Raw genomic sequence first — 14604 nt, 5'->3', positions numbered from 1 at the left:
TCAATTCAAATCAGTCTCCAGGTGGAGCCTTTGGGCCTTGGCAAATCTCACAAAACAAGAGAATGATAATTGAAACATCCCAAATTCCTGTACTGGGGCAGGCTGGTGGTCTTGTCTGTAATGCAGTCCCACTCTATTTTGCTCATGTTTTTTTAAAGGTTAAACTCAAATGTCAACAACTTTGGGTCCCATCACTTGTCTCCCTGCCTGTTAATATTTTCTTCTTTCTCAGACATTCCTAGATCACTTGGTCTTACTGATTATTTCTTTTCTTCCCTCATGACTTGGTATGATCCCTAAGCGTATATGACACATTCCACTATTGAAATTGTGGAAAATTTCATTTTTCATTTTTTTATCTCCAGTGTCTGTCACAGAGTCTTACAGTTAGAAATGGCTGGATAAAAGTTTGTTGAATTGAATCAGCTCATCATAACTCACTCTAAAATTTGTCCGTCTATCCTCTCCTCCAATTCCTATACCCACCTACTTAGGTATCCTAAAAAGACCATGGAATCTTCCATTTGGAAGGTACCTGTTCAGGCAGAGAAATATTTATTCCTTTCTTCTCTCCCTCCCTCTCTGTTCCAGTATCTTATATCTGGCCTCCAGGAAGTCTCATTTGCTTTCTTTTTCTTTATTAATTCCCTCTACTAGTTCTTCCTATGCCTGTATTGGTGATCCATCACTTCCTTCCCAGAGAAGCTGAGGCTGAGGTCTTCCCCCCATCCTCCTCTTTATATAGAAAAAGATGGTTGTAAAAGAAAAGGAATATGATCAATACAATGAAAGTGTGATTGTCCCTTCCTTGTCCAACTCAGATAAGAGTCACATTCACGTGATATTTGCTCTCCCAGCCCTTCCATCATTGCTTCTTCTCAAATACATTGTTCTTATTTCTTCCCTGGTGTATTCCTTTTTTCTTTCTTTCCTTCCATCTACAGACACCAGAAAATCATACACAATTCTTGTATTTATCTATTTTTACTGCTTCTGGGAGCCTTTGAGTAATATGTATTCTGAATGGTCACTGGTGTCTTTTTCCCACACTGGAGGAATGGAACATCATCATAACCTGCCAATTTGATCCAATCATTCAGGAGAGCAATTTGGCAATACCAGTATTAGGTCTTTTTCCCAAAGAGATCATAAAAAAGGGAAAAGGACCCACATGTACAAAAATATTTGTATCTGCTCTTTTTGTGGTGGCAAGGAATTGGAAATTGAAGGGTTGACCATCAATTGGGGAATGGCTGAACAAGTTGTGGTATATGAATGTAATGGAATACTAATGTGCTGTAAGAAACAATGAGCAGGCAGATTTCAGAGAAACCTGGAAGGACTTGCATGAACTGATGAGTGAGATGAGCAGAACCAGGAGAACATTATACACAGTATCATCAACATTATGTGTTGATCAACTGTGATAGACTTGATTCTTCTCAGCAATACAATGGTCCAGGATAGTTCCAAAAGACTCAGATAGAAAATGCTCTCCAAATCCAGAGAAAACAACTGTGGAATCTAGATGCAGATTGAACCCACGATTTCTATTGTTTTTGTTATTGTTTTTCATTTTTGAGGTTTTTCCTTTTTGCTCTGATTCTTCTCTCACAGCATGACTAATGTATGTCTAATGTGATTGTACATATATAACCTATATCAGATTACTTGCTGTCTTGGGGAGGAGGGAGAGAGGGGAGGGAGGGAGAAAAATTTGAAACTAAAAATCTTATAAAAACAAATGTTGAAAACTATCTGTACATGTAACTGGAAAATAATAAAATACTTTTATGGAAAAAAGAGTGAACTAAAAATGAGCATTTCTCTAATTCTTAGTGATTTAAAGAATTTTATGTGATTATTGATAGCTTTTATTTCTTCTTCTCAGAACTGCCTTTTCATTCCTTTTGACCATTTGGGGAAAATAGTTCTTTTTTGTTTTATTGACTTAGATCAGTTGCCTATATATTTGAGAACTAAACATGGACCTTGCAAATCTACTATCAACAATTTGCTATTTCTTTCAAATACACAACAGAGTTGTCATAGAAATTTGGTAGAACTCTTTATTTTTTCAAACATTATTTTATTTAGAATTCATTGTTCTTTCAATGTTTGATAGAATTAAGTTGTGAAACTACCTGGTCCTGGGGAAGGGGGGGGGTGCTCCTTAGGTGTCTCATTGATGGCTTCTTCAATTTATTTTTCTAAGATATGCTTATTTTTGGTTTGTTTGTTTGCTTGTTTTTGTGGGGCAATGAGGGTTAAGTGAGCTGCCCAGGGTCACACAGCTAGTAAGTGTCAAGTGTCTGAGGCCAGATTTGAATTCAGGTCCTCCTGAATCCAGGGCTGGTGCTTTATCCACTGTGCCAACTAGCTGCCGCCCCCCTCCTCAAGATATGGTTATTAAAGAATTCTATTTCCTTTCTTGTTACCTTGGTAAATTTATATTTTGTAAATATTTAATCCATTTTACTCAGATTATCATTTCTATTGACATGTAAGAAAAATTATCTCCTGATATTTAGGTACTAATAATTGCCTTAATTTCCTTTTTATTGGAGGTGAATTTGCCTTGCCTTTTTTTTCTTTCTTTCTTTCTTTTTTTTTTTTTTTGGCATGTGGCAATGAGGGTTAAGTGACTTTCCCAGGGTCACACAGCTAGTAAGCGTCAAGTGTCTGAGGCAAGATTTGAACTCAACTCCTCCTGAATGTAAGGTCAGTGCTTTATTCACTGTGCCACCTAACTGCCCCAGGGTTTCTTTTTTGAAGTAAAATTAATCTATATTTATCTATATTTTCAAAAAACAGGCTCCTGTTTTAATTTATTTATTAGTCAGTGTTTTAAATTATTGATTGTTATTAATTTTGTTAATTTGTTAGTCATTTTAAAAAAGTCAATTTTATTAATCTCTACGTTGAGTTTTCAGGATTTCAATTTTGATGTTTATTGGAGGTTATTACATTATTCTTTTTATAATTTTTTTCTTACATAAGCAAACCAATTATCTAATCCTCTCCTTTATTGATACAAATATTTAGAGATAAAAATTTTGCCTAATGTGATGCTCTGGTTGCATCCCACATTATCATCATTTTCTTTCATGAAATTACTGACTATTTCTATGATTTGTTATTTGGCTCACTCACATTTATTCGGCTTCCAAGGAATTTTTAATCCATGCTTCCAAGGCACTTTATGGCATATTTATTGCATTGTGGTCTGGAAAGGATGCATTTAATACTTCTATTTTTCTTTGTGTGATTTTTATGCCCTAATACATGTTCAGTTTTTATGAAGGTGCCATGTCTAACCAAGAAAAGGTATACTCCTTTATATTCCCATTCAATTTTCTCCAGACATGTACGTCATCTAAGTTTTCTAAATTTTATTCATGTCTTTAACTTTTTTATGATTTATTTTATGGCTAGATATATCTAGTTTTCACAGAAGAAAGTTGAGGCCCCACAATAAGATATTTTACTGTCTCTTTCCTCCTGTAATTAATTTATCTTTTCATTTATTCATTTGGATGCTCTGCCATTTGGTCTATACATGTTTAGCATTGATATTACTTGTACATAGTGTATTTTTTTAACCTAAGTGGGTGGTCACTCTTTTCCTTTAGTCAGGAAGGTTCTTTGCTTTCTGTCACAGCAAGGACACTGCACTTCATACTGCACTTCTAGTGTTAGTGGTCCTCTCTGCTCTGGAATTGTGACTTAGAACTGGGTAATGGCAATTGATTTGTGAAACAACATCAGGTCCTATGTCTGGTGCTAATTGTCCAATTCCTTTCCTGTCTTTTAACTGAGAGATACGAAATCTATTGTTACTGCTATCACAGCAACTCTCAAGGCCCTCAGCTGGTGTTACCACCCTTTGTGATCCAGACCAGCACCTACCCCAGTATCATAGATCTCTCCTTCTCTCCTAAGTTAATCTTGAGCTTGAAAATGTTTCATTCAGACATTTTATTGTCAATGTTGCTCAATAATTCAATTTGAAGCAGTATTTTAAAATTGTTTGATGGTGAATGTTGGGAGAATTTAGCTGTAATTCTCCCTCTACTCCACCATCTTGGCTCAACTCTTCCACAATGCACTTAAAATATGCTCTAGGGCAGCTAGGTGGTGCAGTGTATAAAGCCCTGGCCAAGGAGTCAGGAGGACCTGAGTTGAAACCCGACCTCAGACACTTGACACTTACTAGCTGTGTGACCTTGGGCAAGTCACTTAACCCTCATTGCCCCACAAAAACAAAACAAAACAAACAACCAAAAATATGATCTAATTTTATTCAACCTTGGGAGGTAGATGTCATTTTGATACCCATTTTCTAGGTTAGGAAATTGAGGTAGACAGAGGCTAAGTGATTTGCCTCAGCCCTGTCATACAGCTAGTGAGTATCTGAGGCTGAATTTGATCTCAGGTTTCTTACTAGAGGTCCAGCAATCTATTCAGTGCACCACCAGGTATCATCCCATGTTCCCAGGGTATACCTCTCTCCAACAAATGGATCTGTCTCCTGAGTCAAGCAGATGTGGAATGCTTTTCTGCATTCAATCTTCCTTCACTGTAGGCTTTCAAGATACATTTCTAAAATATGAGCTTCTTTCCAACTCATGTCTAGAGTATCCTCAAGGAGATTATCAGATGCCTTTCTGAGAACTGCTGAAAAAAATGTTTCTCAATACTTACCTTAAAATGTCAAGCATTGAGAGACAGCTAGGTGGCACGGTGGATAGAGCACTGGCCCTGGATTCAGGAGGACCTGCGTTCAAATCCAGTCTCAGACACTTAACACTTACTAGTTGTGTGACCCTGGGCAAGTCACTTCACTCCAATTACCCCACAAACAAAACAAAACAAAACAAAACAAAAATGTAAAGCATTACCTGTCAGCGTCTCTGCCCCCTTCACTTCAGTGGTAAAGTCTACCCTAAGGTCATGCTGCACACATTTCCTTTTCCTCTCATTCTGCAAGGTCTTACTAACAACACAACATGCAGGCCTCCTGGCCAGCCAGCTGAGCTTCACAGCTTTTACCTGCCAGGATATTTTATGTGATGACCTCCCCTCCTCAGAAGCCATGTAGTCCTAGTAAGGAAACACTTGCTTATAGTTAGCTTGCAGAAACTTTATGTCTTGAACACTCACAGTAGCCATTATGGTGTGGAAAGCCCATCTCCCAAGATTGTGGTTTCTACACTTGTGCTGGGGAGAACGAGAACAATGATCACAGATTAGAAGAGACCCACTGAGACTTGAGGTCCCGTCTCAGGAAGGCAAATCTATTTTTGTTCCAGTGAAGAAATCCTTATTTAAAGTAGTCTTTGTTGTATATTGAATTGCTTCCCATCTCAGGGAGCGGGAATGGGAGGGAGGGAGGGAGGCACAGGATTTGGACTTCACAACTTAAAAAAAATCCCAAATGTTAAATTTTGTTTTTATATGGAATGAAGGAAAATATTGTCAAAAATAAAGTAGAGGGGCAGCTAGGTGGTGCACTGAATAAAGCACCAGCCCTGGATTCAGAGGAACTGGGTTCAAATCTGGACTCAGTAACTTGACACTTACTAGCTGTGTGACCCTGAGCAAGTCACTTAACCTTCATTGCCCCATAAATAAAATAAAATAAACAAAGTAGTGATTATTTTATCATCTCATGTCATGAAATTATTTCCTTTCTAGATATGTTCTACAGAGCACATGATATCTTAGTAAAGCTGTGCAGGTCCTCTTCCTCTTCGCCATCTTCCTGCCTCTCGCAGCCATGAAGGTCGAGCTGTGCAGCTTCAGCGGCTACAAGATCTACCCGGGTCACGGAAGGCGTTACGCCCGCACGGACGGGAAGGTTTTCCAATTTTTGAATGCAAAATGTGAGTCTGCATTCCTTTCAAAGAGGAACCCTCGGCAGATCAATTGGACTGTTCTCTATAGAAGAAAGCACAAGAAGGGACAGTCGGAAGAGATTCAAAAGAAAAGAACCCGCCGGGCAGTTAAATTCCAGAGGGCCATCACTGGGGCTTCTCTTGCTGATATAATGGCCAAGAGGAACCAGAAACCTGAAGTTCGAAAGGCCCAACGAGAACAAGCCATCAGGGCTGCCAAGGAAGCAAAAAAAGCTAAGCAAGCAACTAAGAAAACAGCCGCATCTGCTGCTAAGGCTCCTACAAAGGCAGCACCTAAACAAAAAATTGTGAAGCCAGTGAAAGTTTCTGCACCCCGAGTTGGTGGAAAACGTTAATTGTCTACTAAATTGGACTAAGTAAAAAAAAATTTAAAGCAACTGAAAAAAAAAAGCTGTGCATGAATAATATTTATAATAATAGATAGGCAAAGAAACATAATCCAAAAGTTGATCAACAGGCATTTGGGTTAGAGATCCTTGAATTAATGAATGGGGTGGGAACCCACCCTCTCAAAGCCTAGAGAGGAATGAGAGCTAGGCCATCTCTCTCTACTCTCTGCTACCATCTTTTCTTTAAGGTTGCCCTAAGTCCCTCCACTAGGTCCAGAGCAGTTCTGTGGTGGCTCAGGTCTAGTCATTCAGTCTTCCCTCAAAGGGGGAGGGTTCACCTGTTCCTTATGGTGACCCTGAAGCTCTCTCTGAGCCTGAGGCCAACAGAAAACTGAGCTTCATTCTCCCTAGCATCTGTGATTACATATGGAGGGTGATGGCAGGATAGAAAGCTTTCATTATGGGGAAGACTGCCTCGAACAAGGCATCCCAGCCCAGTGAAGCCCCAAGCTTTTGACCTCAAGAAGGGGAATAGAGACCTGAGAAGTCATAATTTGCCATCCGGGCACATAGAACAAGAGGCAGCAAGTATGGCCTCAAATCAACTTTGAAAGCAGGTGCTGAACTGCAGGTCAGGCCTATGGAGATGGAGGTGAAGGTAGCACTCTGATTTACCATTTGAGGGGTATCAGCTTGAGTCAGGGGAGCAGGAGGGGGAGATTCAAGCAGATCAGGCAGGATTTCATTTACTTGTAGTTCTATGGGGTGAGCATGGGGGCCAGGAGCAAACTCCATTTGGAAGCTTCCCATTTTCCTCTTTTTTATTGGCTAACTTTGTGCTAAATGCCAGTATTTCTAGTGGCTGAATAAGTGCAAGGGATGTTAATGCACTCTCCAATTCTGGTGTCCTTGAGCTAAGTCCTTTTCACCTTACCCTAGTTACAGATTTTCCTTGGAATGCCTGGGTCTATCCTCAGGCTTACTAGATACTGGCAGGTTCAGGGATGGCATCCACACAGACATCTCAAAGCTGGGAAATCTTCAGGACTCTGTTACATGGTATTAAAGGTGAGGACAGTGCTTAGAGCAAGAATAAAACCCCAGAGGGACTGAGCAGGGAGGAACCCCTGAGGTGATGGAGTCCATGTTCCTCATGTGACAGGAAAGGAAACTAGTGGTAGCAGAGCTAGGGAGCTGAGCCCAGTTAGCCTGAATTTGTCAGCATTTCATTGAAGCTTAGCCATGACTGTCTGGAACTTCTCCATGGTCCATATTAGGTCAGAGGGAATCTGCCAATGAGTTCCTCCTCCTAACCCTCAGATTTGGGTAGCAGAGAGTTGGGGTGCACCTTTTGATAAGGTCTCCTTCTTACTTGGTTAGAAGTATAAGGGACCTGATTAAGCTTCAGTTCCAATCTTGTCCTTTAAAAGATGAGAAATCTGAGGCACAAAAAAGGTAAGGGACTTGTCTAAGGTCACACAGTTCATTCTGGGCAAGTTTGTGCTTGAACCCAGATCCTGACTCCTAGCCCAGTGATCTTTCTCTGCTAGGATCTCTCTAAGCTCTACCCCCAAGCCTTTCCAGCTCCTGTGGTAGCCCCAGAGGGAGATGTGACCCTCCAGTGCAGCATGCCAACATACTCACATCCCTGGGTGGTGACATTCATTCTTCCAAAGGAAACAAACCTGGAACCCTTACATACTAAGACTGGAGAAGGGATGAAGGTTGATTTCTTACTTTATTCTCTGAGGACCAATGATACTGGAAACTATAGTTGCACCTACCATAAGACTCCAGGTTCTTAGAGGGTTTTAGAGCACAGTGATGCTCTGGAGCTCTGGGTAACAGGTGAGAGAGGGACCAGGACTGGGAATCACAGAGCAGAAATCCTGGAATCATGGGCTATGAGTTAGACAGGAAAATATGGGAGGGGATTCCATGAGGGGTTAGTGTGAGCATCATGTGAAATAAAGTCTGGGACCCTGGTAAAGGCAGAGGGGATATGGGGATGGGCTGCCTCTGTCCACACTGAATGACCCAGGAACCCAGGGCAAAGGGTGGAGACAGGACCAAAATTCCAGGGAAGTCCAAGGAACAGGAGAGTTTCAGCTTCTGCTCCTTTTTGGGGGGAAGGGCCCCTGGGAAGGGAATCACTAATAAGGCTTAGGAGTGATGAACAAAAGGTCCTGGGAATCTTTCCCAGGATTTACAGCTCCTCTGTCCCTCAGAGGGAACTTCATCCTCTAATATCTGTGCTCTGACTTACAGCTACTCTACCCAAGCCCTTCCTATCAGCGATACCCAGCCAGCTGGTGGTTTCAGGGGGAATGTGACTCTCGTGTGTTGAGGGCCAATCTGAGGTGAGATATTTGCTCTCTCCAAGGAGGGAGAGGAAAGTCCTGTTGGAATGAGAGAGTCCAACCAAGATGTGGTTGAATTCCCCTTGACCTACATGAATATCAGCAACATAGGAAAATAGAGTTGCAGTTATTACCTTGGACCAGACAGTCCTGTCAGGGGCACCTCCCAGTGATCTCCTGGAACTAATAGTGCAAAGTGAGGAGCAGAGGAAGGAAGGATTGTCTGGAGGGTGCCCATGACCACTCCCTTACCACAGGATTAGGAACTTAGCTCCAATACCCCGCTCCCGTCCCCATGACTCTGATTCATAGATATGGGGGAAGAACTAAAGTCTCTTTGGGATCTTTCCAGAGCCATGGGAGAATTGGGTGAGGACTGGGACATGAGCATTCACCCTGCAACCCCCACTCCCTTCTGAAGAGAAAACATTATTATTATTTTTTTTTAGATGAGCAGGCTATACCCTCTCAGCATGCAGGTAAGACTAAGGGTAAGAAGCAGAGAGTTTGAGGAAGAGGGCAATATTTCCAGACCTCCCTGGTCCTAGTGCAGCACTAACTGCCAAAGGGTGGGAAGCTGTTGGTGGACAGGAGAATCTGGTTAGGATGAGTAAAGAGGAAAGGGGACAAATGCCTGTGGACAGATCTTCACTCACCCTACATCTCAGTGTCCAGTAATATGATGATCATTATGAGCTGCATCTCCATCCTCCTCCTCTTCTTTCTCTTTTTGGCATTTCTGGGCCATCAACACACCTAGACAGGTGAGTTTGGGGATAGTTGTTTCACAAGATTGGAGGGAATAACTATTGGGAGTGAGACCTGGTTCCTCAGTTTCCATATGTGAAATTAGAGACTTGGCTTGCTTGATTTAGACTGATACTGGCTCTCTCTCTCTCTCTCTCTCTCTCTCTCTCTCTCTCTCTCTCTCTCTCTCTCTCTCTCTCTCTCTCTCTCTCCAGTGACTTCACATGGCTAAATCACAGGAAGGTAGGAAGACTTGGCTGATCTTCCCCAATCTCCCCTATCTAGTATTCTGGTATGACCCTACACCATCTGCAATGAGCATATTGGGGTCTGCACATGACTTTCTCCCTTTCTCCTACCCTCATTCTAGTCTTTCCACAGATTCCCAGATGGCCTGTGTCTCTTTCAATGCATCTGCTTTTCCCATGACCCTGGATTCCCCCAAGAGGGACCTCTGTGTAAGTGAACCAGGCAGAGGAAGGCAGTTCTACTGGGCATGTCCAAGGGAAAGGCTGGTCCCACAAACTCACAAACTTACTAAAGATTCTCTCCCCACATCAGATATTCAGATGAACAAAGGCAGACAGAGATGGCTGTGAGTTTTTCATGTTCCTGCAGACTTCTGTCTCATCCTTGATCCCAATCCCCTCACATACACTCTCAGTTTTGGTTTCATTCATTTCACATAGAAACTGTCTTTTCCTCCTCTCACCTCCCTTTTCTAAACTCTCTCTTTTCTCTCAGCTCCATTTTCTACCTAACTGACCACTCCACATTGTATTTCCCTCTTAGGTCTCAGAGAATGTAGACCCCCAGGAAATTACCCACATCCAGTTGAATAAAAGGATCCTGAGTGAGGCACAGATGGTATTCCCTTCTAAGCCACTACTGAACCCCATTCTATATGCTCCTTTGGTTATGCATTGTGGGGCAGTGAGGGACCTGTCACTGAAAAGTCAAACTGCCATCCAGGGCAAACAAAGGAGAAATCAAAGTTAAGTTCCTTTGTTGTATGTGGAAAATCTTGTCAGTAGGACACATCCAGTAGCAAGGTGGCTTAGTGGATAGAGGACTGGACCTGAATTCAGAATGTTGTTGTTGAATCATTTCAGTCATGTCTGACTCTCTGTGTCCCCATTTTGAGATTACCTTATCAAAGATCCTGAGACTTCCTCAGGGTCACACAGGTAATAAGTGTCTGAGGTCAGATTTGAACTCATGAAGATGAGTCTTACTCACTGCAGGCCCAGTGAGCACTGTGTCACCTAGGTGTCCTGGAATCAGAATGACCTGAGTTGAGCCAGGGTATGTCACTTGACCTTTGCTTCAATTTCCTCAATTGTAAAATGGGAAAAATCAAAGCACCTACCTCTCAGAGTTGTTGAGGTTCAAGTGAGATCATGTGATTAAAGAATTTTAAAGCCTTAATAGAATTACTGGGTGTTTATTATTATTATTAATCAAAATGTATTATATGCTCCTCAGCCCAATTTCCCTTGGTCTATGTCACAATCTTTGGAAGAACATATCTTTTCCCTACTCTTAGGACAATCATTTAAGGCCCAGAATTGCAAAAATATGACATGGCTTTTAGCACCCACAATATTAATTTCCCAATAACTTCCCATATAAGGTTATCCTCAAAGTAAGTTTAATTTTTAAAGGGGAATCATTACAAAATGATGATGTTGACACAGAAACCGATCAAGGGTGAGAAGCAGGGGGAAGGGCAGTGCCCTGTAGCCCAATAAGGTAAATGGAGGTCCTTGGCTTTGCATTTAAGACTTTCCAGAATCTTACATACACCTTATATTTACTCTGTCCAAGCTTAGTTTTCCAAAATTGAAGGAACCTTGTCAGCAACTAAGGGGAATGGGATAAAAACACAGTACATGGTGTAGAATGGACATTTGGCATTTCTTCAACACAGAGAACCCCTAATCCAAGATCTGTCAATCATATCTAAGAGAATGCCCCTATTTCCTTTTTTTTCAAGAAGCCACAAGGTGGAGGGATATATATGTTGCAGGGCAATGAGGGTTAAATGACTTGCCCAGGATCACACAGCTAGTAAGTGTTAAGCATCTGAGGTTAGATTTGAACTCAGGTCTTCCTGAATCCAGTGCCAGTTCTTTATCCACTACATCCCCTAACTGCCCCCAGGATATTTTTTTAAAGCATACATTTTTCATTTTTTTCTTTTCTTAACTTAGTATTTTATTTTTCTCCATTTTCATGTAAAAGAAATTTTTAGCATTTGTTTTTAAAACTCTGAATTCTAAATTTTCTCCCTACTTCCCTCCCCAATTCCCTTGATGAGAAAGTGAGCAATTCAATATAGGTCAAACATGTGTATTCATTCAAAACATATTTCCATATTAGTCATGTTGTGAAAGAAAACAGACCAAAAAAACTCTAAAGGAAAATAAAGTAAAAATATGATTCAATAAGTATTCAGACACCATTGGTTCTTTTTCTGGGGATGGATAGTATTTTTCAGCATTAATCCTTCAGTTGTCTTGGATCGCTGTATTGCTGATAATAGCTAATTCATTCACAGCTAATCATGTTACAATGTTGCTGTTACTTAGCACACAATACATTTTACTTTGCATCAGTTCATGTAAGTCTTTCTAGGTTTTTATGAGAGCATCCTGCTCCTCATTTATTATAGCACGATATTATTACATCACAATCACACAGCACATTTTGTTCAGCTCTTTCCCACTTGATAGGTATATGCTCAATTTCCAATTCTTTGCAAAAAGAAACGAGCTGCTATAAATATTTTTGTACATCTATGTCCTTTTCCTTTTGAAATTTTTTTTATTTATTCATTTTTAATAAAAGTATTTTATTATTTTCCACTTACATGTAAAGATGGCTTTCAGCATTTGTTTACATAAGATTTCCAATTTCAAATTTTTCTCCCTCTCTCCCTCCCCCCTCTTTCAGACAGCAGGCAATATAGGTTATAAATATATATATATGTATGTATGTATGTATATATACACATATATACATATGCATAACAACATTAAACTTATTTCTGCATCAGTCATGCTATAAGAGAAGAATCAGAGCAATAAGGAAAAACCTCAAAATAGAAAAACAACAGCACCAAAAACAAAAGAAATAGTAGGGTTCAATCAGCATCCATATTCCATAGTTTTTTTTTCTTTTCTGGATTTGGAGAGCCTTATCCATCTGTCCTTTTACTTTTTAAAATCTCTTTTTGGGTCCTGACCTAGTAGTGGTATTGCTAGGTAAAAGGGTATCCAGGGTTTTATAGACCTTTGGGCATAGTTGCAAATTGCTCTAAGTAATGGTTAAATCAGTTCACAACTCCACCAACAGGGCATTAATGTCTCATTTTTTCCTATATCCCCTCCAATATTGGTCATTTTTCTTTTCTGTCATATTAGCCAGTCTGATAGGCATGAGATAGTACCTCAGAATTGTTTGAATTTACATTTCTCCAATCAATAGTGATTTAATTAAAAAAAATTTTAATTTTTGTGGGGCAATGAGGGTTAAGTGACTTGCCCAAGGTCACACAGCTAGTGTCAAGTGTTTGAGGCTGGATTTGAACTCAGGCCCTCCTGAATCTAAGGCCAGTGCTTCATCCACTGCGCCACCTAGCTGCCCCCAATCAATAGTGATTTAGAACATTTTTAATATGGTTATAGATAGATTTGATTACTTCATCTGAAAACTATTAATATCTTTTCATCATCAATCAACTGAAGAATGACACTTTTTACAAATTTGACTGACTTCTCATTTGAGAAATGAGGTTTTATCAGACAAATTAGCTTCAAATTTTTTTCACAGTTATGATTGCTAAATGTATTTCTCTCCATCCTATCCCCAATTTATTATATTCTCTCTCTCCTTTCATCCTGTCCCTTCTTAAAATGTTTTGTTTCTTACTATCAACTCCCCTACCTGCCCTCCCTTCTATCATTCTTCTCTTATCCTTTTCCCCTCGTGCTTTCTGCCTAACTCACCCATCTTTCCATCCCCTGTCAAAAGCTTTTTCTTGACTCTTTTATGTGAGATAATTTACCCTGTTCTATGTCTCTATTTCACTTTCTCCCAATGCATTTCTCTTTCTCACCCCTTAAAATTATATTTTTAGATATCAGTGGAGGGATCTTCTAGGGTGATAAAAAGCTGCTGGACATGGTGGTAGAGATGTCATCTGGAATGAATGAAGATTGCTGGAACAGGGTGGGAAAAGAAGACAATAGACAAGTTTCTATTCATTTGTTTTATTACACATAAGGGGATAAACATGAAAGTAAAAGTTAAAGAAATAAGGAGGATGGTGGAGGAGGCCTAGAACACAGGGGAATATATCCCACAACATGTTTATAGGTGAATCACTGTTTTTTAGTATCAAACTGCAGAATGAGAGGGTGCATCAGTGGGGAGATGTGAGGTAAATGAGGGAAGGGAATGTGTGATGTACCCTGACCAGTTCATGAGTGAACAACAAAGGGAACATCACCCTTATCATCTTTCATCAAGACAAAGTGCTATAGGAGAATAGTGAATGTGGCCAAAGGGAGGGAATGGGATATGGAATGAAAAGGGGACATCTCAGCCTAATAGTGGCAGAGGGTCCCACAGCAGAGTAACCTCATGGGAGAAGTTAATGCATATAGGAACTTATATCAAATCTACTCTGGGGCAAGTTCATGCACAGGAGAACATTTCTTCTTCTTTTTCTTCTTCTTCTTCTTCTTCTTCTTCTTCTTCTTCTTCTTCTTCTACATCTTCTTGTTCATGTTCTCCTTGTTCTTGTTCTTCTTCACATGTATTCTTCTGAAATTGTCCCTATATTTTGCTCCAGAAGACAAGAAGCTGGAGTTACTGGTGTCAACTGTTACCTAGAAGGTGAGGAGAACATGGGATAGAGGAATTATTCTAAGGCAAATGGGACAGAGAATGATCTTAGGGTGGGTAGAGGGAATAATTGTTTCACACTGTTGCTGCATAGGGCATTCTCTAGTATAGGATACTCTTTCCAGCCTCATGAACTGATACTTGTAAATGTCCACCATAACAGAAAAGGGGGAAATGAGGCAAGATAGGCCAAGGCCATGACCTAGAAGTTGAATAGAAGCAGGAACTCAAGCTTGGAACTTCAGAAGTTTTTATTACACGAGGAAGAAAAGGCAATTAGAGAAGGAATAAATAAATCTATAGGCCATGGATGAAAGAACAAAATTTCAGAAAAGACAG

General features: G+C 40.3%; 1 protein-coding gene across 1 annotated transcript; it reads left to right on the top strand.

Annotated features, from left to right (window-relative positions):
• The first annotated feature begins 5742 nt into the window (after positions 1–5742).
• LOC122748785 (60S ribosomal protein L24) lies at positions 5743–6308 on the top strand. Its single transcript, XM_043994744.1, has one exon. It carries the CDS (start codon positions 5780–5782, stop codon positions 6251–6253), a length of 474 nt encoding a protein of 157 aa, XP_043850679.1. The 5' UTR covers positions 5743–5779; the 3' UTR covers positions 6254–6308.
• The last annotated feature ends 8296 nt before the right edge of the window (positions 6309–14604 follow it).

Source organism: Dromiciops gliroides, chromosome 3, assembly GCF_019393635.1.
Source record: "Dromiciops gliroides isolate mDroGli1 chromosome 3, mDroGli1.pri, whole genome shotgun sequence".
In the NCBI taxonomy this organism is placed as follows: Eukaryota; Metazoa; Chordata; class Mammalia; order Microbiotheria; family Microbiotheriidae; genus Dromiciops; species Dromiciops gliroides.
The sequence above is the reverse complement of the archived record's forward strand: the minus strand, read 5'-3'. Positions and strand labels throughout refer to the sequence as shown.